Here is a 25,326-nt window from a genome sequence, read left to right on the forward strand (position 1 = left end):
GATAGTTGTATTACTGTCTTGTGTAATATGAATAGTGTTGTGTGATTGTTTTATATGTATGTCTCCAGACCTTTATGCAATAAACAATGTATACTTCAACTGACGTTGGATACAATAAATGTAGTTAATATCTGTGGGAATGTATTTTATTCTATTTATTATCGCAGTCAATTTTTTTAATGTTTTCTTTCTATGACTTGCATGTAGTTTCCATCTTACTTCATCATCTAGACTAAGTCAGCCTGGAGGATGTGTGTAATGTTGAGATGTGTTGGAGATGACTTGCTTTGTTTGGATGTTGTCAACCTGTCAATTGTTCTATTTAAACATGTTGTCAGATCTCGCGAGAGAAACAAGCAACCAGCTCTATGACTTCTTCTTCTTACTGGCAGTTTGCAGCCATGACTTGAAAGGTTTATACTGCCACCTACTGGACTGTAGAATGTAGTGTGGGCCATAGGACAGAAGGAGGAAATCCCGTTAAGAACCTGTGGAGGGCAGAAATACACCTAAGATCTTCTACTAGTCTGCTGGATTCACCTGTGAATATCAAACTAAGGGACCTTATCTTCTCATGTGCTCAAACTGAAATAGCACTGTTTACTCAAACCTGATGGTTTGCTTTCTCCCAGATGAATATGAACATTCACCAAGTGTAGAACATGATATGACTTCATTAATACACTTCATTTTACATACTCAGGAGTTTGCACTTAACCTGCTCTCTGGAATATTCCCCCGGTGACTGTGTGAGTTTTGTGTAAACATGTTGATACACTTTGTTACAAACTGAGAGGAACATCAACCTCTCATAAATATTGTGTGTCTGAAACTGTCTTGGCGTCTTGTCCAGGGTGTACGCGGCCTTCCGCCCGAATGCAGCTGAGATAGGGTCCAGCACCCCTCGCGACCCCAAAAGGGACAAGCGGTAGGAAAGGGATGGATTGATGGCTAATCAAAGAAAAATAAATAAATAAAATAAAAATAAAAAATACTTTAAAAAAAAAATAAAAAAAAATAAATATATATATATATATATATATATATATATATATATATATATATATATATATATATATATATATATATATATAATGCAAAGGGAAATTTAAAAAGAACATGAAAACCTTCCACAATCTAAAATACATTATAAAAACGATTAGCATCAAAGACAATATTTATTTTGTTTCTTTTGTTTCTTTCCTTATGCTACTGTTGTTTCAATACATTGTTAAATATTTGAATATTTTTACAAAAATAAGTTGTATGTCTTTGTTTTGAAAATGTAAAATGAAAAAGTTTATTTTTATTTTCAGAATGTTGAAATAGTTGTACCGGAAGTGGGGGGAAGAGCTGGTTACTTGTTTCTCTCGCGAGATCTGGAAAAGAGCTGGTTACTTGTTTCTCTCGCGAGATCTGACAAGACTGCGCGCGAACCAAACACGGCGAGAATAAAGCAAGATGGCGTCTGACGGTGAAGACGTTATTGCAGTCGTCACAGTTCAGTGTTCTTAATCTGTGCGTCCATGTACACATATATGTCCTTTATTACACTCTATTAAATAGAGTCATAATAACTGTTTGTATATTAGTCTGAGCGCACTTCTCCAGCTAGCTTAGCTTGCTAGTTAGCTTAGCTTGTTAGCTGCTAACAAAGAGAGATGAAAACACATCGCTAAGCAGAGATCAAGTGTGAGTGTAAAGTGTTGTGATTGTGTGAAAATGTGCGAAAGAACCATAGCAGAGTACGAGGAGGAACTTTGTCCAACAAAAGAGGAGAAGGAGCGACAACATGAAAAACATCAAGTTGTGTTACACACAACAGGTTTGTTTACTTCTTACTCTCACATCTTTACTAACTTTATATTTATTATTAACACTTTTCTTCAATAGATTGTCTATAGGAAGATGAATTGTCATGTGAGGATGTTCAGACACACAATATTTATGAGAGGTTGATGTTCCTCTCAGTTTGTAACAAAGTGTATCAACATGTTTACACAAAACTCACACAGTCACCGGGGGAATATTCCAGAGAGCAGGCTAAGTGCAAACTCCTGAGTATGTAAAGCTCCAGAGTTTGACCTCCAAAAATAAGAGAGGTAAGACAAAGTCAGAGTCAGTTACCATGGTAACTGACGCTGTAAACCTAGCCTGCTAGCTGGCAGGTTTGACAAGTTATTTATGTGTGTAAAAGCTATACTGACCTGTTATTTCCTTCATATTGGTGCAGCCATTAACCTACTACAACACCTGCTACATCCACCTACTCAGTGGCCTAGTGGTTAGAGTGTCCGCCCTGAGATCGGTAGGTTGAGAGTTCAAACCCCGACTGAGTCACACCAAAGACTATAAAAATGGGACCCATTACTTCCCTGCTTGGCACTCAGCATCAAGGGTTGGAATTGGGGGTTAAATCACCATAAAAAGTGATTCCTGAGCGCGGCCACCGCTGCTGCTCACTGCTCCCTTCACCTCCCAGGGGGTGATCAAGGTTAATGGGTCAAATGCAGAGAACAATCTGGCCACACCTAGTGTGTGTGCGACAATCATTGGTACTTTAACTTTTTAATGTGGCAGTGATTGTGGAAAAAACAAAGCCTGATCTAAAGATGACATCTTGATCTCATACCATCTCAAACCAATTGGCCGTTCATTATTAAGTGAAATGTCTTAAAGTCGCTTCAATTTGTCTTTAACCAAGCAACACTAAGTTTTATCCAGTTACTCGATTAATCGAAAACATTTCCAGTAGAACACTTGATTAATAACATTTTCAATAGCCATAACCCTATATTTCATGTATTATTTAATATTTAGCATGTAGGAGTTAAAATGTGTTTTGTTTGTGTCCTGTAGACATCCATCAGCTGATTGGACACCAAGAAGAATGTCTCCCTCATCTGCAGGGGGACAGTTTCACTTCAGAGGATCCACAGCCCTCACACATGAAAGAGGAAGAGGAGGGAGAGTGTCCTGTAGGGCAGGAGGAGGATGATGTCAGCAAGTTTCCACTGACTGTTGTCTCTGTGAAGACTGAAGAGCATGAAGACAAAGCACCTGAGTCCTCACAGCTTCATCACAGTCCAAGTAAGCACAACATCCACATATCATCTAATACAATGTTTGTGACACATGTTCATCCGGGGGCCACATTTATGACTAAAGATGGAGATATACTTGCTTTTTAACACCACCATTTAAAAATGAATGCTCATCAATCATCAACAGTGTAATTGCTGGGGTGTAACCATGTGACCTAGAGGCCGTCCTCCTTACCTCACGTGGTCAAATGAAGGCAAACATTCAATATGGCTACTGTTTATTTACCTTTAGCAGCACACATGTCAGCATATTTCAAAGGTTTAGTGGTGAAGATTAGGGATGTTTACCAAGTACCATTTTTTTAGTACTGGTTCCTAATTATGTCGTCCATGAGGACCGTGAAGATTCTGGACTAACGACACAACTATTTGTATTTTTAATTCCAGCTGACTGACGTAACTATGACACGTTGTCACATTGAGTTCAGCTGCCGCTGCTACACATTAAAATCATCTTTGAATAATGACAAATAAGGAAGCAACAACACGCACACGTTTGATGTGTGTGTTATTGACAAGAAGATGACATAACTGCATTTCACCTTGCACTGCACACATAGTTGACTTCTTTAAGACTTCAAATAAACAGCTGGGGTTTTTTTTCTTGTTTTTTTTTCTTTATTTAACCAGGTAAAAATCCCATTGAGATCAAAGATCTCTTTTCTAAGGGAGACCTGGCCAAGAGGGCAGCAGCAAGGTTACATTAAAACAGTAAACAACACTTAAAACATTAAATGTACAACATTAAAACTTGCTGACATAACACATGTGCATACAGACAAGGTAGACTGCAATCCTTTCACAGAAGCTTTAAACTCATTCAATGTAACAAGGGTTTGAAGTTGAATATTGGATTGTAGGTTATTCCAAGCCTTCACTGCTGAAAACCTAAATGCTTTCTTGCCCAGTTCAGTTCTCACTTTGGGGACGACAAATTGCAGAACATTCATTGAAAGAAGATTGTGACTTCCTTGTTTCTTTGTAAAAACACAAGACAGATAAGATGGGGTGATACCCAGAATGGTTTTGTAGATGAACACATACCAATGATTGAGGCGTCGAGCACATAAAGATGTCCAGTTAATTATTGAGTATAACACACAATGGTGAGTAAGTTAACCATTGAGTATAACACACAATGGTAAGTAGGTTAACCATTGAGTATAACACACAATGGTGAGTAAGTTAACCATTGAGTATAACACACAATGGTGAGTAAGTTAACCATTGAGTATAACACACATTGGTGAGTAAATTGGTGATGAATGTCAGTGCCCCGTGGTACACACTATCCAGCTTGTGGAGACAACCAGCAGTAGCATTCATGTACAACACATCTCCATAGTCAATAACAGGTAAAAAGGTTGTTTCCACCAATTTCTGTTTCACAGTAAAAGAAAAGCAACATTTGCATTTTTGCAACATACTGAATGTGAATGGTCATCAATTAAAATCCTAAATATTTAAAAGCAGATACTATCACAATTTGTTGCCCATTTCTTGTTCAAATGTTCTCACACAGTTGTAGATATTTAAAGGCCTCAGCAGGAGTGGATGCTGTGCAGTATATGACAGTATCATCAGCGTAGGAATGGAAAGTTGAGTTCAGAATATTCTGTCCCAAGATTATTAATTAATAATGGGCCCAACACATAACCTTGAGGGACACCCTTTTCCACTTGCAGTACGTCCGAGAAGGAACCTTCTATCTGAACAGCCTGAGTTCTACTTGTGAGGTCATTTGCAAACCATCTAACTGCTTGCTAAGAAAAACCAATAGAAAAGATGTTTGATTAAAATGACATGATCAACAGTATCAAATGCCTTTGAAAAGTCAATAAAGAGGGACAGACAGCACTGCTTCTTGTCAAGAGCTTCAGTTACATCATTTATAAACTTCATAGCAGCAGTAACAGTACTGTTATTTCTGCCAAAACCTGACTGAAATGGTGACAGAATAAAGTTGGTGTCCAAAATGTATTTTATCTGTTCACTGATAAGGGATTCAAGCACTTTTGCCAGAACAGAGAGTTTAGAGATCGGTCTGTAATCATTTAGATTACAAGGGTCACCTCCTTTTAATAGGCGGATTACAAGGGAATATTTCCAATCCAAGGGGATTTCATTTGAAATTCGAGTAAAGTTAAAAATGTGAGTCAGTGGTCCAGCTATAATTTCACCTGCCAACTTTAAAAAGAGTGGCTCCAACTTATCTGAGCCAGCTGGCTTTCTAGGTTTAAGTTGTTTTAGAGCCCTCATGACCTCTGTTGTGGTTAAGGGCGTAATGTTAAAAACCTGGGTATTTTTAACGGTTCTTTCCGGAGTTAGCGGAACTTCAGTAAAGTTGTCAGAATTATAGAGAAAATCAGAGTTAATAAAATGATTATTATAATGACTACCCATTTCTCTTCTGTCACTTACTCTGACACCATCAACAAGTATACTAGGTGGGAGATTGACTGAATTACAGCAGGCGGACAAAGATTTGATGATTTTCCAAAACTTCTTTGGGTGTTTGAGGTTTTCAGTTGTTGTGGAGAAATGCAATTCTAATTTTGACTTTCCGAAGGAGAGAGGTAAATGGTTTTCTTAATTGTCTAAAATTCAACCAATCTGCTTCTAACCCTGACTTGCGTGCCCTGGCCCAAGCAGCATTACGCTCATGCAATACATCTGACAGGTCTGATGTAAACCACTGATTGTCACGTCTAAAAGGGGCATGTTTGTTCACTATACTCAAGAAGTTTTCGTGAAAATATTTCCAAGCCAGTTCAACATGATCAAAAAGAGCAATTCTATCCCAATTAAAAAGATGCAAGGCATGTAAAAAAGCTTGCGTCTCAAATAATTTCATATTACGTTTTTCAAGAAGACGAGGCTTGCTTTTAGGAATCCTTGTGTCTCGCACTACTGCAATCACACAATGATCACTCACATCATTAGGGAAAACACCAGATGCAACACATTTGAAGGGCATATTTGTTAAAATTAAGTCAATGAGTGTAGCTTTTTGAGGGCATTTAGGATTAGGTCTTGTAGCTGAGTTAATTAATTGTGTTAAATTTAGAGATTCACACTGTGCTTTCAAAGAGTCAGACACAGATGTGAGCCAGTCCCAGTTCAAATCACTATTTCCTTGTATTTCAGTTGAGACAGAAGCTTCACAAAAGTAGATAGGTAATTATTAGGGGCAGATGGAGGCCTATAACAACCCACTACCATAATGTGGTGATTTCTAGCTAATTCAATTTCAAGTGCTAACAGTTCATGTTCTTTACTTACTGATTCAGAGAGCACTAATTTAACATCAAACCTCTGCGTAATATATATGGCCACTCCACCACCTTTTCTTTGTCGGTCAGTACGATAGACATTATAGCCATGAATGTAAATATCTTTATCAAGCACAGATTGTATAAGCCAAGTTTCAGATAAGACTACAATATCAACATTTGTTGAGTTTATCCAGATCTTTATCATATCCAGTTTAGGGAGTAAACTCCGAACATTGATATGAATAATCCCAAGACCAGATCTAATTTTAAAATCCGCAGGTGTAAAACATTGTGTAGGTGTATCAGGGCCTGGATTAGTCTCAACATTTCCTGAGAGCAATTACAATAATATGACTAAACATTTGCGCTTAAAGTAACCATCTTTTGAGTCGGTCTTTAATCTGTGAAAGTAAGTAGGTAGGCAGGTCGATGGTGGAAGGCTAGCAGGCAGGTCGATGGTGGAAGGCTAGCAGGCAGGTCGATGGTGGAAGGCTAGTAGGCAGGTCGATGGTGGAAGGCTAGTGGCGCGGTTGCTAGAGTGGCCGTGCCTGAGGGTTCCTGGTTCAATCCCCACCTTCTACCAACCTAGTCACGTCTGTTGTGTCCTTGAGCAGGACACTTCACCCTTGCTCCTGATGGGTCGTGGTAAGCGCCTTGCATGGCAGATCCCGCCATTAGTGTGTGAATGAGTGAATGAGACGGGATGAATTTGCTAAGTACAAAAATGAGTCGAAATTTTTGAATGAAAGAAACTGCTGTCCTAAATGTGTCCTCTAGATGTTGCAATAGCAATTCTTTGTATCTTTGTAGATGATGCTACATATGTAAAACACAACTAAAACACACGATGTTAGCGCACCAGTCGGGGAAAATGAGCAAACTACTTCAATAACATCCTGTAATTTGATTTTGATATTATTTATTTATCTTGATAGATTGAAAATGAACACCAATGAGTTGACTGATGAACATTATCCCATAATTGATTCTGAAAGTGTAAAAAAGGACAACTAAAGATAGAATACTATTGTATGTAAAAAAAAAAACATGATTTCTACATTTTCAGAATGTGTTTGTTCTATTTTTAAACAAAGAAAACAATCTGCAGTTGTCTTTATTTTTACGTTATCTCGCCCTAATTTTACCAGTCCGGCCAACTTGGAGTAGATCTTCCTCCATGTGGCCCCCCATCTAAAATTATTTTAAACACCACTGGCCGAGTTGTTCCTGCGAAAAGCAGATACAAGAAAAAACTCTAATTATGAAACGGAATAGATCCCTAAAAATTTGTTGAGTAATATCAAGGATTATTCGTCGGTGGCGTTCCCAGACATGTGGAACTATCTTGAGTTCCAGACGTCATTCTACACCACAAATTATGGTTAAGTTTAGAGATAAAGTTTAGGTGTCATAGACCGTATACAGAATAAAATATTTACACACTTTATATCAGTGAGTGTAAAGTTAAGAATGCCTCAATCAATGCTGCCTTGTACTTATAAAAAAAACTTGCTCCTCATCAAATTTCCAAGTCTGTTTTTGTACTCACTTTTGAATGAATTTTAGTGGCTGGGACAAAAGGAAGTATTTCCCGTGTTTTTATTGGTTGTTTTGTTACACTCTTTTAACACAACACATGAAAGAACACAAATAATGTCATTGTGTTAACAGTGTCAGTCCAAAACTATTTCTATTCTCTCTTTATCTTAATTGCTTATTTACCCAACAGATGTTCAACAGCCCCTTCACATTAAAGAGGAAGAGGATTATCCACAGCCCACCTACATTAAAGAGGAAAAGGATGATCTACAGCCCACCCACATGAAAGAGGAAGAGGAGGGAGAGTGTGTTGTAGGGCAGGAGGAGGATGATGTCAGCAAGTTTCCACTGACTGTTGTCTCTGTGAAGACTGAAGAGCATGAAGACAAAGCACCTGAGTCCTCACAGCTTCATCACAGTCCAAGTAAGCACATATCATTTTATTCTAAGGGCATTCAATCCATCACAACTGGACTGTTCACTTTGTCTTAGAAGACTCATCCAAGTAGGCTTCATCACTTCATGCTCATACACTTCAAGTCTTAAATCTAATCCTTGGAATTTAGAGGGGAACTGCACTTTTTGGGGGAATTTTTCTATCGTTCACAATCATTATAAAAGACATGATGGTGGATAAATTAAAAAAATAAAATAAAATTCGTATTCTAACTAGGGCTGGGCGATATGGCCTTTTATTAATATGTGGATATGTTTAGGCCAAGTCACGATACACCATGTATATGTGGATATGTTTAGGCCATGTCACGATACATCATATATATGTGGATATGTTTAGGCCATGTCACGATACACCATATATATGTGGATATGTTTAGTCCATATCACCATACACCATATATATGTGGATATGTTTAGTCCATGTCACCATACACCATATATATGTGGATATGTTTAGTCCATGTCACCATACACCATATATATGTGGATATGTTTAGTCCATGTCACCATACACCATATATATGTGGATATGTTTAGTCCATGTCACCCTACACCATATATATGTGGATATGTTTAGGCCAAGTCACGATACACCATGTATATGTGGATATGTTTAGGCCATGTCACGATACACCATATATATGTGGATATGTTTAGGCCATGTCACGATACACCATATATATGTGGATATGTTTAGGCCATGTCACGATACACCATATATATGTGGATATGTTTAGGCCATGTCACGATACACCATATATATGTGGATATGTTTAGTCCATATCACCATACACCATATATATGTGGATATGTTTAGTCCATGTCACCATACACCATATATATGTGGATATGTTTAGTCCATATCACCATACACCATATATATGTGGATATGTTTAGTCCATGTCACCATACACCATATATATGTGGATATGTTTAGTCCATGTCACCATACACCATATATATGTGGATATGTTTAGTCCATGTCACCATACACCATATATATGTGGATATGTTTAGTCCATGTCACCCTACACCATATATATGTGGATATGTTTAGGCCAAGTCACGATACACCATGTATATGTGGATATGTTTAGGCCATGTCACGATACACCATATATATGTGGATATGTTTAGGCCATGTCACGATACACCATATATATGTGGATATGTTTAGGCCATGTCACGATACACCATATATATGTGGATATGTTTAGGCCATGTCACGATACACCATATATATATGTGGATATTTTGCCTTAGCCTTGAATGAACACTTGATGCATATAATGACAGCAGTATGATGATTCTATGTGTCTACATTAAAACATTCTTCTTCATACTGCATTAATATATGCTACTTTTAAACTTTCATGCAGAGAAGGAAATTACAACTAAGTCAATTTAGCAAAAGTGTATTTATTAAACAGTTATTAAGCAGTGGCACAAACATTCATGTCATTTCCAAAACAGAAAGTGCAAGATTGTCAGAGACATTTTAAAGCACGCTATTAGTGCACTTTTGTGCATGATGTCACTGAGATGACATATCAAAACAACACTAAATTAAAGTGCACTTTTTGTACAGAACGCCAATACAATAGTTTAAAACAATTAAAGTGCACTTTTGTGCATGATGTCACACAAGATATTTCAATATCTGTCAAATAAAAATGAGCTGCATAATAGGAAATCAAATAGTGTACAAACCCCGTTTCCATATGAGTTGGGAAATGGTGTTAGATGTAAACGGAATACAATGATTTGCAAATCATTTTCAACCCATATTCAGTTGAATATGCTACAAAGACAACATATTTGATGTTCAAACTGATAAGCGTTTTTTTTTTGCAAATAATCATTAACTTTAGAATTTGATGCCAGCAACAGATGACAAAGAAGTTGGGAAAGGTGGCAATAAATACTGATAAAGTTGAGGAATGCTTATCAAACACTTATTTGGAACATCCCACAGGTGAACAGGCAAATTGGTAACAGGTGGGTGCCATGATTGGGTATAAAAGTAGATTCCATGAAATGCAAACAAGGATGGGGCGAGGGTCACCACTTTGTCAACAAATGTGTCAGCAAATTGTTGAACAGTTTAAGAAAAACCTTTCTCAACCAGTTATTGCAAGGAATTTAGGGATTTCACCATCTACGGTCCGTAATATCATCAAAGGGTTCAGAAAATCTGGAGAAATCACTGCGGGCGGTATAGCTCGGTTGGTAGAGCGGCCGTGCCAGCAACTTGAGGGTTGAAAGTTCGATCCCCGCTTCCGCCATCCTAGTCACTGCTGTTGTGTCCTTGGGCAAAACACTTTACCCACCTGCTCCCAGTGCTACCCACACTGGTTTAAATGTAACTTAGATATTGGGTTTTACAATGTAAAGCGCTTTGAGTCACTTAAAGAAAACGCTATATAAATGTAATTCACTTCACTTCACATGGGTTGAAAATGATTTGCAAATCATTGTATTCCGTTTATATTTACATCTAATACAATTTCCCAACTCATATGGAAACGGGGTTTGTAGATGCCCATATCGGCTGTACAAATTTACTTTATAAAAGAGAAGTGTGGGATACTTCTCTTGTTGCCTTATTTGTATTTTGACTTTATTAAATGGATTTATCTTATTATTTGGTGCAGCCGCAGTTCCATTATTGACTTAGTAGTTGTGTCATCGGATTTGCGGCTTCATGTTTTGGACACTCGGGTGAAGAGAGGGGCGGAGCTTTCTACCGATCACCACCTGATGGTGAGCTGGCTCCGATGGAGGGGGAGGATGCCAGACGGACCTGGCAGGCCCAAACGCATTGTGAGGGTCTGCTGGGAACGTCCAGCAGAATCTCCTGTCAGAGTGAGTTTCAATTCCCACCTCCGGAAGAACTTTGAACATGTCACGAGGGAGGCACTGGATATTGAGTCCGAGTGGACCATGTTCCGTGCCTCTATTGTCGAGGCGGCTGATTGGAGCTGTGGCCTTAAGGTGGTTTGTGCCTGTTGTGGCGGTAATCCTAGAACCCGCTGGTGGACACCAGCAGTGAGGGATGCCGTCAAGCTGAAGAAAGTGTCCTATCGGGTCCTTTTGGCTCATAGGACTCCGGAGGCAGCGGACAGGTACCGACAGGCCAAGCAAAGTGCGGCTTCAGCAGTCGCGGAGGCAAAAACTCGGACATGGGAGGAGTTTGGGGAAGCCATGGAAAACGACTTCCGGACGGCTTCGAAGCGATTCTGGTCCACCATCCGCCGCCTCAGGGGGGGGGGGGGGGGGGGGGGGGTGAAGCAGTGCACTGTCAACACCGGGTATGGTGAGGATGGTGTGCTTCTGACCTCTAATGCGGCTGTTGTGGATCGGTGGAGGGAACACTTTGAAGACCTCCTCAATCCCACCAACACATCTTCCTAAGTAGTGCCTGGGGAATCTGTGGTGGGCTCTCCTATTTCTGGGGCTGAGGTTGCCGAGGTAGTTAAAAAGCTCCTCGGTGGCAAGGCCCCGGGGGTGGATGAGATCCGCCCAGAGTTCCTTAAGGCTCTGGATGCTGTGGGGCTGTCTTAATAGACAAGACTCTGCAACATCGCATGGACATCGGGGGAGGTACCTCTGAATTGGCAGACCGGGGTGGTGGTTCCTCTCCTTAAGAAGGGGAACCGGAGGGTGTGTTCCAACTATCGTGGGATCACACTCCTCAGCCTTCCCGGTAAGGTCTATTCAGGTGTACTGGAGAGGAGGCTACTCCGAATAATTGAACCTCGGATTCCGGAGGAACAGTGTGGTTTTCGTCTTGGTTGTGGAACGGTAGACCAGCTCTATACTCTTGGCAGGGTCCTTGAGGGTGCATGGGAGTTTGCCCAACCAGTCTACATGTGCTTTGTGGACTTGGAGAAGGCATTCGGCTGTGTCCCATGTCCCCCGGGAAGTCCTGTGGGGAGTGCTCAGAGAGTATGGGGTATCGGACTGTCTGATTGTGGCAGTCCGCTCCCTGTATGATCAGTGTCAGAGCTTGGTCCGCATTGCCGGCAGTAAGTCGGACACGTTTCCAGTGAGGGTTGGACTCCGCCAAGGCTGCCCTTTGTCACCCATTCTGTTCATAACTTTTATGGGCAGAATTTCTAGGCGCAGTCAGGGCGTTGAGGGGATCCAGTTTGGCGGCTGCAGGATTAGGTCTCTGCTTTTTGCAGATGATGTGGTCCTGATGGCTTCATCTGGCCAGGATCTTCAGCCCTCACTGGATCGGTTCGCAGCTGAGTGTGAAGCGACTGGGATGAGAATCAGCACCTCCAAGTCCGAGTTCATGGTTCTCGCCCGGGAAAGAGTGGAGTTCCATCTCCAGTTTGGGGAGGAGATCTTGCCCCAAGTGGAGGAGTTCAAGTACCTAGGAGTGTTGCTCTCGAGTGGGAGAAGAGTGGATCGTGAGATCGACAGGTGGATCGGTGCAGCGTCTTCAGTAATGCGGACGCTGTATCGATCCGTTATGGTAAAGAAGGAGCTGAGCCGGAAGGCAAAGCTCTCAATTTACCGGTCAATCTACGTTCCAATCCTCACCGATGGTCATGAGCTTTGGGTTATGGCCGAAAGGACAAGATCACGGGTACAAGCGGCCGAAATGAGTTTTCGCCGCCGGATGGATGGATATTTTTGCTTAAAAAAAATATATATATTTTGTCCGGTCCAGCTTCTCAGGCAAATCATATTGTTGATGTAGATGCCGATATCGGCTGTACAAATTTACTTTACAAAAGAGAAGTGTGGGATACTTCTCTTGTTGCCTTATTTGTATTTTGACTTGATTAAATGGATTTATATTATCATTTGGTGCAGCTGGGCCGGAGCAATATTTTTGCTTAATCAAGGTTTAATTACACATGTTAAGATGTGCCCTCTATTATTGCGTTTGTCCTGATTGTCTTATTTCCTAAACACCTGTTTTAATTATTGAAGGCTGACATGCACAGCTGAAATGCATGCCAATTTGTGTGTGCTAATAAAAAACAGGTGCGCTCACAGCCCTATGTGCTGTGTGGTGTGATCACATAAAAAAGTAATTGTCTCTTGTGCGTTTTTGATGATTATTATAAGGTGCTGTTTAAATGGTGGTTTCTCCACGCAAATCCGCTGAGCTATTTTCAACCTGCCAACAATACATAAATAATATAAAAAGACAAACCACTTAATAATGACGACAACACTTTTACATTTTAAAAATGCAATACAGTTCATTGCATTCTTTGCATGCATAATAATAATCAATGTTCATTTTGCCATCATAACATGTTTGAGATGAAAACACACACACACACACACACACACACACACACACACACACACACACACACACACACACATATATATATATATATATATATATATATATATATATATATAATTATTTCAAAATTAACCTGAGAAAGTTAGAACAAAACTATATTATTAGCATCATAAATAAAATTTAAATTTATTTATTTATTTAAATAAATTAAAATTAAAATTTTCCTGAGGGAACTCTCCTGAAGGAATCAATAAAGTATTATCTATCTATCTAAAACAATAAGAACAGTTTTCATTATATCAAAAATAAAAAGTGGATTTGGTAGTGCCTTTAATACTGCATTTGAAATGTGAAACTAGTGGTGAGTCACCACCAAGCAAAAACCGCGCATGCTCAGAAAAGTAGCGTCAGATTTACCGCCCGTCCGAGCACCCACTGGCAGAAATGTAGATCGGCGCCTAAGCTATAGAGACTATAGTGGGCGGAAGTGCAAGATATCCAAGTAGCATGTGGTTGCATGACTTGAACCCGAATAAGAAAAAAAAACAGGATGGCTCTGAATAAAATAATTTGGTTTATGCCCTTAAAGTCTTCCTGTGTCCAAAGACTTATTTCCTGTAAACAATCACAAAATCATCAAACTATATATAATACAAAAGATCGATCAAACCACTGTATCGACCTTATACTGATATTATACTTGGTATTGTTACTGTCAATTTTTGTATCGATCGGACCACATTTTTTTTTAAATTTAAGAGGGTTTCTGTGGGTCATTAAAAAGCATTAAAGGCATTGAATGGACTTTGCATAAATTAAGGCCTTAAATGGTATTAAAAAGCATTAAATACGATGTCCAGAGGCATTAAAATATTCATGTAATCATAGGCCGGGACCGATATAAATGAAAATGAACCTAATAACTTCATTGTTGCCGTCATCAATACATTGCTTTGTCCGTGTGTTTCCTTCTTGGTCTCTGGATTTTAAACTGGACTAAGAGGTCTCACTCTGTGCATGGCTCTCAGCACCTGAGCATGTTAATTCCACAGCAGACTTACATGAACAAAGTAAGTTATTCACAACCTTTGGTTCGGCTACTTGCAATTCTCCTCTACACATTTTCCTCGTGTTGGCGACACTCACTTTAATGTTAGAGATGGTCATTTTAATATAATGCTGAAGTACAGACCCCCATATAGCTGACCGGGATATGCCTGTTATATGATTCTTTAATTTTGGGCCTTTTAGAATCAGCATGTCTTCGTCTATTTGTGTCAAGGAGGTGAAATTAGGTCTGAAAACCTTTGACAAGTGGACTTCATGTCCATTAGGTCTTTTCAAAGTGTAGAATACCATCCGCCTTAAACAGAATATTCTACTTTGAAAGTAAACTGGATCATTTATTTTGTGTGTATGCATGACTTCTTGTCCCACACGAGCAGATTTTAGCTCAATTGAACCGCCTTGTTGTGGCGACCACTAAATATAGAAGCCAGGCGGTGGAAACTGACACATTGACTTGAAAACAAAAAACGGAACGAGTCTGTCGCCGTGGCGACGCCGTTCCACATCTAGTTGAAATCCCCGGTTACACTTACAAACGTTGCTTGGCGAGATGAATGAAGAAACCATACTTGGGGTTTATGGCACGTAGCAAAAGGAAATGCACTTTCAACCCACTGCACTCGCAGTGAGCGAACTCGACCACAAGATAGCGCCATAGCAGAGACAACAATACGGAATACAGATTTACAATGTAAACGACCTAATCTTTTCTCCAACTTTATACATCATATCTCAGGCAGAAGGGAATTTATGGCAATACAGATTTTAGGCCATTTTGCCCACCCCTCGTAAAAAGTGGTCTTCTCTTCCTGTGAATGATGTTGTAAACAGCAGTGTGTTTGTTTTCAGGCCGTTCATACATTAACTTGTTATTTTAAGTACATGTAAACTTACTGAATGCCTCATGTGACTGAGCAAATCTGGACATTTCTCAAGCATGTTTGTCATTTTGTGTCCTGCAGACGTCTGTGAAGAACAACTTCTGCCTGAAAAACAGGAGAGTAGCTCCAGGATGTTGAAGGAGGATCCACCAAAGAGGAAGACCAGGCACCACGGACCCTCTGGCTTCTCCTTTTCCTCTTTGACACAGACCCTGCCCTGTAAAAAGGAAGAGGAAGACTCACTGACCCCCCACATTAAAGAGGAAGAGGAGGAACACAGCGTTAGTCAGGAAGGAGATCATATTGAAGGACTGGTGGAGTTCCCAGTGACTGGTGTCCCTGTGAAGAGTGAAGATGATGAGGTCAAAGGTGAAAGTGAGGAGAAGAGAGAGGCGGAGCCTCCAAGCAGCAGCTCAACACAACACATGACAACAGAAGCTGATGGAGACCACTGTGGAGGATCACAAGCAGACAAGATCTTAGCTCCACTATCAGATAGTGAGGACACAACGTCACACTCTCCTGACACTGATGATGAACACTCTAAAGATGATGCAACATGTCACACTGACAACACTCACTTCACATGTTCTCACTGTCACAAAACTTTTAATGATCGTAGAAATATGAAAAGACACATGAGAACACACACTGGTGAAAAACCTTTTTCTTGTTCAATCTGTGGTAAAGGTTTGACACAAAGGCGATCTTTGAAAATACACATGAGAACACACACTGGTGAAAAACCCTTTTCCTGTTTAACCTGTGGTAAAGGTTTTACACATAAACAATATTTGAAAGTACACATGAGAGCACACACTAGTGAAAAACCTTTTATCTGTTCAATCTGTAGTAAAGGTTTTACACAAAGTCAATATTTGAAAGTACACATAAGAACACACACTGGTGAAAAACCTTTTTCTTGTTCAATCTGTGGTAAAGGTTTTACACAAAGGCGATCTTTGAAAATACACATGAGAACACACACTGGTGAAAAACCCTTTTCCTGTTTAACCTGTGGTAAAGGTTTTACACATAATCAATATTTGAAAGTACACATGAGAGCACACACTAGTGAAAAACCTTTTATCTGTTCAATCTGCAGTAAAGGTTTTACACAAAGTCAATATTTGAAAGTACACATGAGAACACACACTGGTGAAAAACCTTGTTCCTGTTCAACTTGTGGTAAAGAGTTTACACGAAGTCAGAGTGTGAAAATGCACATGAGAACACACACTGGTGAAAAACCTTTTTCTTGTTCAATCTGTGGTAAAGGTTTTACACATAGTCATTCTTTAAAAAGTCACATGAGAAGACACCCAGGAGAGGAAGTGTTGAGTTGCAGTGTGTGTGGTGAAAGATTGTCTTCTAAGTACCAGTGTAAGAAACACAAGTGTGCTGGTGAGAACAGCAGCAGCAAATGAAACTGCAGGATTTGAAATAAACTGTCAAGACTTTAATGTTGACTTTCTAACAACATCAGCACATATAACATGTGTGACATTATTGTTTGTGTAACTATCTTTTTAGTATGCTTCTACATTAATAGATTAGATAGTTTGAAATATGGAAGTATTCCATATTTGTATTTGTAATTGTTAATGATCCCATAGATGATCACCTTTATATGATGTACATATGTACTGGTTCACATGTGAAACATCTTCTGGACCACTTCAGGAAGCATATTATTATTTACTTTATACATCATTTGAACACTTGTCTTTTATACCTTTTTAAAATGTGTGACTTTATGAATTATTTGTTGGGTCTCTATAATCCATTTTATTAATGATCTTTATTACTCTCTTTTGTAATATGATGATTGTTTTATATGTATGTCCCCAGACCTTTATGCAATATAAAAGTGAGAGAAAAAGGCTGAATTGTTTGTGGAAGGATGTTTATTTTGTATTTTTACAAACTTACATTCGTGGATAAAACAGAAATTCCCATTATTGGGTTTTAAACATTTTTAATGTATGTTTTCTTTTCAAACATCCCCAAAACAATATCAATATCAATCAAAGTTTGGAGTGTCAGGCAAAAGCCAGTATTGTACATCATCCCACAGACATTTACTTTGCATACTGTAGGAGACAAATTTCCTCATTTGTTTATATTGTTTTTATTTTGTTTTCTCTAATTGATTGCTGGCCTCTGTTCATGCGGAAATTCCTTTTCGGCAGATTGCTCCGCCCACTTCCTCTTGAGAAACAGGAAGTGTTGACAGGGATGGGACCGTTGCTATGGTGCGGTTGCCATGGTAACGTCATTTAATTGGGTTCAGGTGGGAGCACTCGGGGCGATTGCATGGAGGACACAAACAGTTTTTGGCCGTGCGTGTGGTGACAATGTTCCATTCATACATGATGTTCTATAGCCTACATTTCATTTCCTTTTCATAGCTTCACATAAAGAGATTGTCATATCCAAACATATTAACACATTCAATCATTTGCACGCCTCAAACTAGTCAACACAGTCGCCCTCACTATCAGCTTAAAGGTAAAGGCTGTACAACTACCATAACTCAACCTGTACTACTACCATAAGTCAACTTAACTACTACCATAACTCAACCTGTACTACTACCATAAGTCAACTTAACTACTACCATAAGTCAACCTGTACTACTACCATAAGTCAACTTAACTACTACCACAAGTCAACCTGTACTACTACCATAAGTCAACTTAACTACTGCCATAACTCAACCTGTACTACTACCATAAGTCAACTTAACTACTACCATAACTCAACCTGTACTACTACCATAAGTCAACTTAACTACTACCATAACTCAACCTGTACTACTACCATAGGTCAACTTAACTACTACCATAACTCAACCTGTACTACTACCATAAGTCAACTTATGGAGTTATTTTCCAATATGTGTGTTCATTTAGTTGTCACAGTGTAGTCAGACAAATATAAAACTGAGTCATTTAGAAGTTGAAGTTTGAATCTGTCTCACCTTCATTATAAAGCAGAAAAAGGCTGAGAAGAGATTGAATGAAAACATGCCTTGCTCTGAAATGCTGTCAGGACTGACTTCTACCATTTCAAGAATGACGTCTTCCACCAGCGTTAGTGTTGGGAATAACAGAAGATGTAATATGGATGATATTATCTGATGACTAATCACAACTACACATTATTTCAAATGAGATCAAGGTTAATGACATCATAGTTTAACTGTAAAGAATTGCTACACTACATTTTTGATGACATCTTTAAAAAATGGTGAAATATAAAAAGAAGAAATACAATATACTATTACACCAGCATGTTTTGGAAGTCTTTCCATTTGATCATTTGGAAATGCTAAATGTATTATTGTATATTCAAATAAATCACCCCCATCATGTTTCTTTATGGGCAATTTTGACTATTAGTTTTTAAAATGTGTTGTGAATAATGGAGCTGTATTCATTTTGTTTGTATTGAAAAATGGTTTAGACATGTTTAAAGGGGAACATTATCACAATTTCAGAAGGGTTAAAACCATTAAAAATCAGATCGCAGTGGCTTATTTTATTTTTCGAAGTTTTTTTCAAAATGTTACCCATCACGCAATATCCCTAAAAAAAAGCTTCAAAGTGCCTGATTTTAACCATCGTTATATACACCCGTCCATTTTCCTGTGACGTCACATAGTGATGCCAACACAAACAAACATGGCGGATAGAACAGCAAGCTATAGCGACATTAGCTCGGATTCAGACTCGGATTTCAGCGGTTTAAGCAATTCAACAGATTACGCATGTATTGAAACGGATGGTTGTAGTGTGGAGGCAGGTAGCGAAAACCAAATTGAAGAAGAAACTGAAGCTATTGAGCCATATCGGTTTGAACCGTATGCAAGCGAAACCGACGAAAACGACACGACAGCCAGCGACACGGGAGAAAGCGAGGACGAATTCGGCGATCGCCTTCTAACCAACGATTGGTATGTGTTTGTTTGGCATTAAAGGAAACTAACAACTATGAACTAGGTTTACAGCATATGAAATACATTTGGCAACAACATGCACTTTGAGAGTGCAGACAGCCCAACTTTCATCAATTAATATATTCTGTAGACATATCCTCATGTCAGCAGGCCAGGGAAGCTAGGGTCGATATTCTTCTCTTGATCATCTTCGGTGGCATAAGGGACGGTGTGAGCCAAGACATCCAGGGGTTTAGCTCGCTCGTCTGCGGGAACAAACTGCCGCCATTGCTTGCCGTGCTAGCGAGGTCCTTTGTACCTGAATTGCTCACACACTCCGGCAGATTCAATGGGGGTCTGGCGGCAGATTTCTTTGACTTTATGGTTGGAAATGCATCTGCTTTGAGTGTCGCAGGATATCCACACATTCTTGCCATCTCTGTCGTAGCATAGCTTTCGTCGGTAAAGTGTGCGGAACAAACGTCCAATTTCTTGCCACTTTCGCATCTTTGGGCCACTGGTGCAACTTGAATCCGTCCCTGTTGGTGTTGTTACACCCTCCGACAACACACCGACGAGGCATGATGTCTCCAAGGTACGGAAAACAGTCGAAAAAACGGAAAATAACAGAGCTGTTTTGACTCGGTGTTTGTAATGTGTTTGAGAAAATGGCGGATTGCTTCCCGATGTGACGTCACGTTGTATTATTCGCTCTGAGAGCGAATAATAGAAAAGCGTTTAATTCACCAAAATTCACCCATTTAGAGTTCGGAAATCGGTTAAAAAAATATGTGGTCTTTTTTCTGCAACATCAAGGTATATATTGGGGCGGCATGGCGTAGTGGGTAGAGCAACCGTGCCAGAAACCTGAGGGTTGCAGGTTCGCTCCCCGCCTCTTACCATCCAAAAAAAAAAAAAAAAAATCGCTGCCGTTGTGTCCTTGGGCGGGACACTTCACCCTTTGCCCCCGGTGCCACTCACACCGGTGAATTGAATGATGAATGACAGGTGGTGGTCGGAGGGGCCGTTGGTGCAAAATTGCAGCCACGCTTCCGTCAGTCTACCCCAGGGCAGCTGTGGCTATGAAAGTAGCTTACCACCACCAGGTGTGAATGAATGATGGGTTCTACATGTAAAGCGACTTTGGGTACTTAGAAAAGCGCTATATAAATCCCAGTTATTATTGACGCTTACATAGGTATGGTGATAATGTTCCCCTTTAACTGCCGATAGAAACAGAAGAAATAAGCCCCTGACTGGAAGGATAGACAGAATATCAACAGTACTACCAAACTCTGGACCTGTAACCACACGGTTAATGCTGTGCCGCCTGTCGAAGCCTAGCAATGCTGTTGCTAACGACGCCATTGAAGCTAACTTAGCTACGGGACCTCGACAGAGCTATGGTAAAAACATTAGCTCTCCAACTACACCATCCCTCATCTGCTCATCAACACCCGTGCTCACCTGCGTTCCAGCGATTGACGGCGCGACGAAGGACTTCACCCGATCATCGGTGCGGTCGGCGGCCCGGAGACGGAGGAAGTCAACCCAGACAGGTGAGGACAGCGGTGCGGCGGCGGACGGCGTTGTAGCTTTTAACGACATCAGAGTCGGCAAAAAACATATATTTCCCCAAAGTTACGTACGTGACATGCACATAGCGGCATGCACGTACGGGCAAGCGATCAAATGTTTGGAAGCCAAAGCTGTACTGACGGTAGCGCGTCTGCTATCCAAGTCAAAGTCCTCCTGGTTGTGTTGCTGTAGCCAACCGCTAATACACGATCCCACCTACAGCTTTCTTCTTTGCAGTCTCCATTGTTCATTGAACAAATTGCAAAAGATTCACCAACACAGATGTCCAGAATACTGTGGAATTATGTGGGGAAAACAGATGACTTAAGCTGGCCACCGTGCTATTCCAAAATGTCTGCTTCAACCCGTGACGTCACGCGCAAACGTCATCATACCGAGACGTTTTCAGCCGGAAGTTTCTCGGGAAATTTAAAATTGCACTTTATAAGTTAACCCGGCCGTATTGGCATGTGTTGCAATGTTAAGATGTCATCATTGATATATAAACTATCAGACTGCGTGGTCGGTAGTAGTGGCTTTCAGTAGGCCTTTAAGTCCATTTTTATGACTAATATGGCCGTATTTCCTGCTTCTAGTCAGGATTCAAGCAGCAGCATTGTGGATGTACTGCAGCTGCTTCACAGCTGGTTTAGAGAGCCCAGTGAGAAGACCAAGACAGTAGTCTAACCTGTTGGAGACAAAAGGCATGGATGATTACACCACAATGTTTGTGATTAATAATGATTTATCATTTCATGATGTACATTAATTATGATGATTCCTTTGTTTTTATGAATAGTTTGTCTTGTCATTTTCTGCAAAGCAATTTGAATGACCTTGTGTATGAATTGTGCTTAATAAATAGTAGCCTACAATTGTCAAAACATGGAGCAATTGTGAAGTGAACTATACGACCCCACCTTTCCTACTATCATACTGTATTTATACACATCTTCAATCACAAATGCCTCAAAGGGCTTCTCAAACCATAACGACCTCCTCGGACCTGATCCCACATCCGGGCAAGGGACATTTAAAAAACCACTGTAGTGTATGACTTTCAAAAGACTGTCATGATCAAAGCTAGCATCGTGTATAGTTACTATGGAAGGGACAGCGGAGTTCATACTCCAACAGGCTCCTTCAACTTCCTTCCCGCACTGTGCCATTCAACAACTCCTTCATTCCACACTCCATCCAGCTGTATAATCACTGGCCATACAGCAATAGATGACATCTGTCTATTACCTGACACCTGACATGTTAGCTTCTTCTCTTTCTTTATAATGTCTATTTTCTGCTGGATCTACTCTCTATTTTATGCTGCTGCTGTCACATATACTGTAATATTCTACATGGTCATTGGTATATATTGTATATATGTTATTGACATAATATATCTGTATATATATTATTCTATACACATATTATGTATATATGTTAGATTTTTTATCGCTATATTAGTCTATTTATACCTGCATTGTCCTTTCCATCCTTACACTTTCCATCATTGTAACTGAGCTACCGTGTGGAACAATTTCCCTTGTGGATCATTAAAGTTTGTCTAAGTCTAAGTCTAAGTCTAAATGTGGCTGCTAGCCTTTTGACAAGAACAAGAAAGTTTGATCATATTACGCCTATACTGTATATACCTTATATACATATACCCATATACATATATACCTATGTACATATATACATATATACCTATATATATATCTATATCTATACTGGCTCACCTGCACTGGCTTCCTGTGCACTTAAGATGTGACTTTAAGGTTTTACTACTTACGTATAAAATACTACACGGTCTAGCTCCATCCTATCTTGTCGATTGTATTGTACCATATGTCCCGGCAAGAAATCTGCCTTCAAAGAACTCTGGCTTATTAGTGATTCCCAGAGCCCAAAAAAAGTCTGCGGGCTATAGAGCGTTTTCTATTGGGGCTCCAGTACTATGGAATGCCCTCCCGGTAACAATTAGAGATGCTACCTCAGTAGAAGCATTTAAGTCCCATCTTAAAACTCATTTGTATACTCTAGCCTTTAAATAGACCCCCCCTTTAGACCAGTTGATCTGCCGTTTCTTTTCTTTTCTCCTCTGCTCCCCTCTTCCTTGTGGAGGGCGGGGGGGGCACAGTTCCGGTGGCCATGGATCAAGTGCTGGCTGTCCAGAGTCGGGACCCGGGGTGGACCGCTCGCCTGTGCATCGGCTGAGGACATCTCTGCGCTGCTGACCCGTCTCCACTTGGGATGGTCTCCTGCTGGCCCCACTATGGACTGGACTCTTACTATTATGTTAGATCCACTATGGACTGGCCTCTCACTATTATGTTAGATCCACTATGGACTGGCCTCTCACTATTATGTTAGATCCACTATGGACTGGACTCTCACTATTATGTTAGGTCCACTATGGACTGGACTCTCACACTATTATGTTAGATCCACTATGGACTGGACTCTCACACTATTATGTTAGATCCACTATGGACTGGACTCTCACTATTATGTTAGATCCACTATGGACTGGACTCTCACTATTATGTTAGATCCACTATAGACTGGACTCTCATTATTATGTTAGATCCACCATGGACTGGACTCTCACACTATTATGTTAGATCTACTATGGACTGGACTCTCACTATTATGTTAGATCCACTATGGACTGGACTCTCACTATTATGTTAGATCCACTATGGACTGGACTCTCACTATTATGTTAGGTCCACTATGGACTGGACTCTCACACTATTATGTTAGATCCACTATGGACTGGTCTCTCACACTATTATGTTAGATCCACTATGGACTGGACTCTCACTATTATGTTAGATCCACTATGGACTGGACTCTCACTATTATGTTAGATCCACTATGGACTGGACTCTCACTATTATGTTAGATCCACTATGGACTGGACTCTCACACTATTATGTTAGATCTACTATGGACTGGACTCTCACAGTATTATGTTAGACCCACTCGATGTCCATTGCACCGGTCGCCCTAGAGGAGGGGGGTTCTCATTGTCTTCCCACTGGGTTGAGTTTTTCCTTGCCCTGATGTGGGATTTGAACCGAGGATGTCGTTGTGGCTTGTGCAGCCCTTTGAGACACTTGTGATTTAGGGCTATATACAAACCCCGTTTCCATATGAGTTGGGAACATGTGTTAGATGTAAATATAAAGGGAATACAATTATTTGCAAATCCTTTTCAAGCCATATTCAGTTGAATATGCTACAAAGACAACATATTTGATGTTCAAACTCATAAACTTTATTTTTTTTTGCGAATAATCATTAACTTAGAATTTCATGGCTGCAACACGTGCCAAAGTAGTTGGGAAAGGGCATGTTCACCACTATATTACATGGCCTTTCCTTTTAACAACACTCAGTAAACGTTTGGGAACTGAGGAGACACATTTTTGAAGCTTCTCAGGTGGAATTCTTTCCCATTCTTGCTTGATGTACAGCTTAAGTTGTTCAACAGTCCGGGGGTCTCTGTTGTGTTATTTTAGGCTTCATAATGCGCCACACATTTTCAATGGGAGACAGGTCTGGACTACAGGCAGGCCAGTCTAGTACCCGCACTCTTTTACTATGAAGCCATGTTGATGTAACACGTGGCTTGGCATTGTCTTGCTGAAATAAGCAGGGGCGTCCATGGTAACGTTTCTTGGCATAGTCTTTTGCGCCAATAACAATCCGAGTGGTTCTTTTCCTCTTTGGTCCGGAGAACACGACGTCCACAGTTTCCAAAAACAATTTGAAATGTGGACTCGTCAGACCACAGAACACTTTTCCACTTTGTATCAGTCCATCTTAGATGAGCTCAGGCCCAGCGAAGCCGACGGCGTTTCTGGGTGTTGTTGATAAACGGTTTTCGCCTTGCATAGTAGAGTTTTAACTTGCACTTACAGATGTAGCGACCAACTGTAGTTACTGACAGTAGGTTTCTGAAGTCTTCCTGAGTCCATGTGGTGATATCCTTTACACACTGATGTCACTTGTTGATGCAGTACAGCCTGAGGGATGGAAGGTCACAGGCTTAGCTGCTTACGTGCAGTGATTTCTCCACATTCTCTGAACCCTTTGATGATATTACGGACCATAGATGTTGAAATCCCTAAATTCCTTCCAATAGCTGGTTGAGAAAGTTTTTTCTTAAACTGTTCAACAATTTGCTCACGCATTTGTT

General features: G+C 40.2%; 1 protein-coding gene across 4 annotated transcripts in view; it reads left to right on the plus strand.

Annotated features, from left to right (window-relative positions):
- The window catches only part of LOC133572329 (uncharacterized), a 91,028-nt gene that overhangs the window by 12,538 nt on the left and 53,164 nt on the right, over window positions 1–25,326 (plus strand). Inside the window, exons 1-4 of one of the 4 annotated variants that reach the window (XM_072911892.1) lie at window positions 2,015–2,102; window positions 2,234–2,308; window positions 2,860–3,090; window positions 8,120–8,342. In XM_072911892.1, the coding sequence (XP_072767993.1) occupies window positions 3,046–3,090; window positions 8,120–8,342 (268 nt within the window). In that variant the 5' untranslated portion in view covers window positions 2,015–2,102; window positions 2,234–2,308; window positions 2,860–3,045. Of the gene's footprint in view, window positions 1–1,435; window positions 1,826–2,014; window positions 2,103–2,233; window positions 2,309–2,859; window positions 3,091–8,108; window positions 8,343–25,326 lie in introns of those variants that run through there. The other 3 variants (XM_072911891.1, XM_061925245.2, XM_061925244.2) reach the window with 3 other exon arrangements.

The sequence above is a fragment of the Nerophis lumbriciformis genome, linkage group LG29, assembly GCF_033978685.3.
Source record: "Nerophis lumbriciformis linkage group LG29, RoL_Nlum_v2.1, whole genome shotgun sequence".
Classification (NCBI taxonomy): domain Eukaryota; kingdom Metazoa; phylum Chordata; class Actinopteri; order Syngnathiformes; family Syngnathidae; genus Nerophis; species Nerophis lumbriciformis.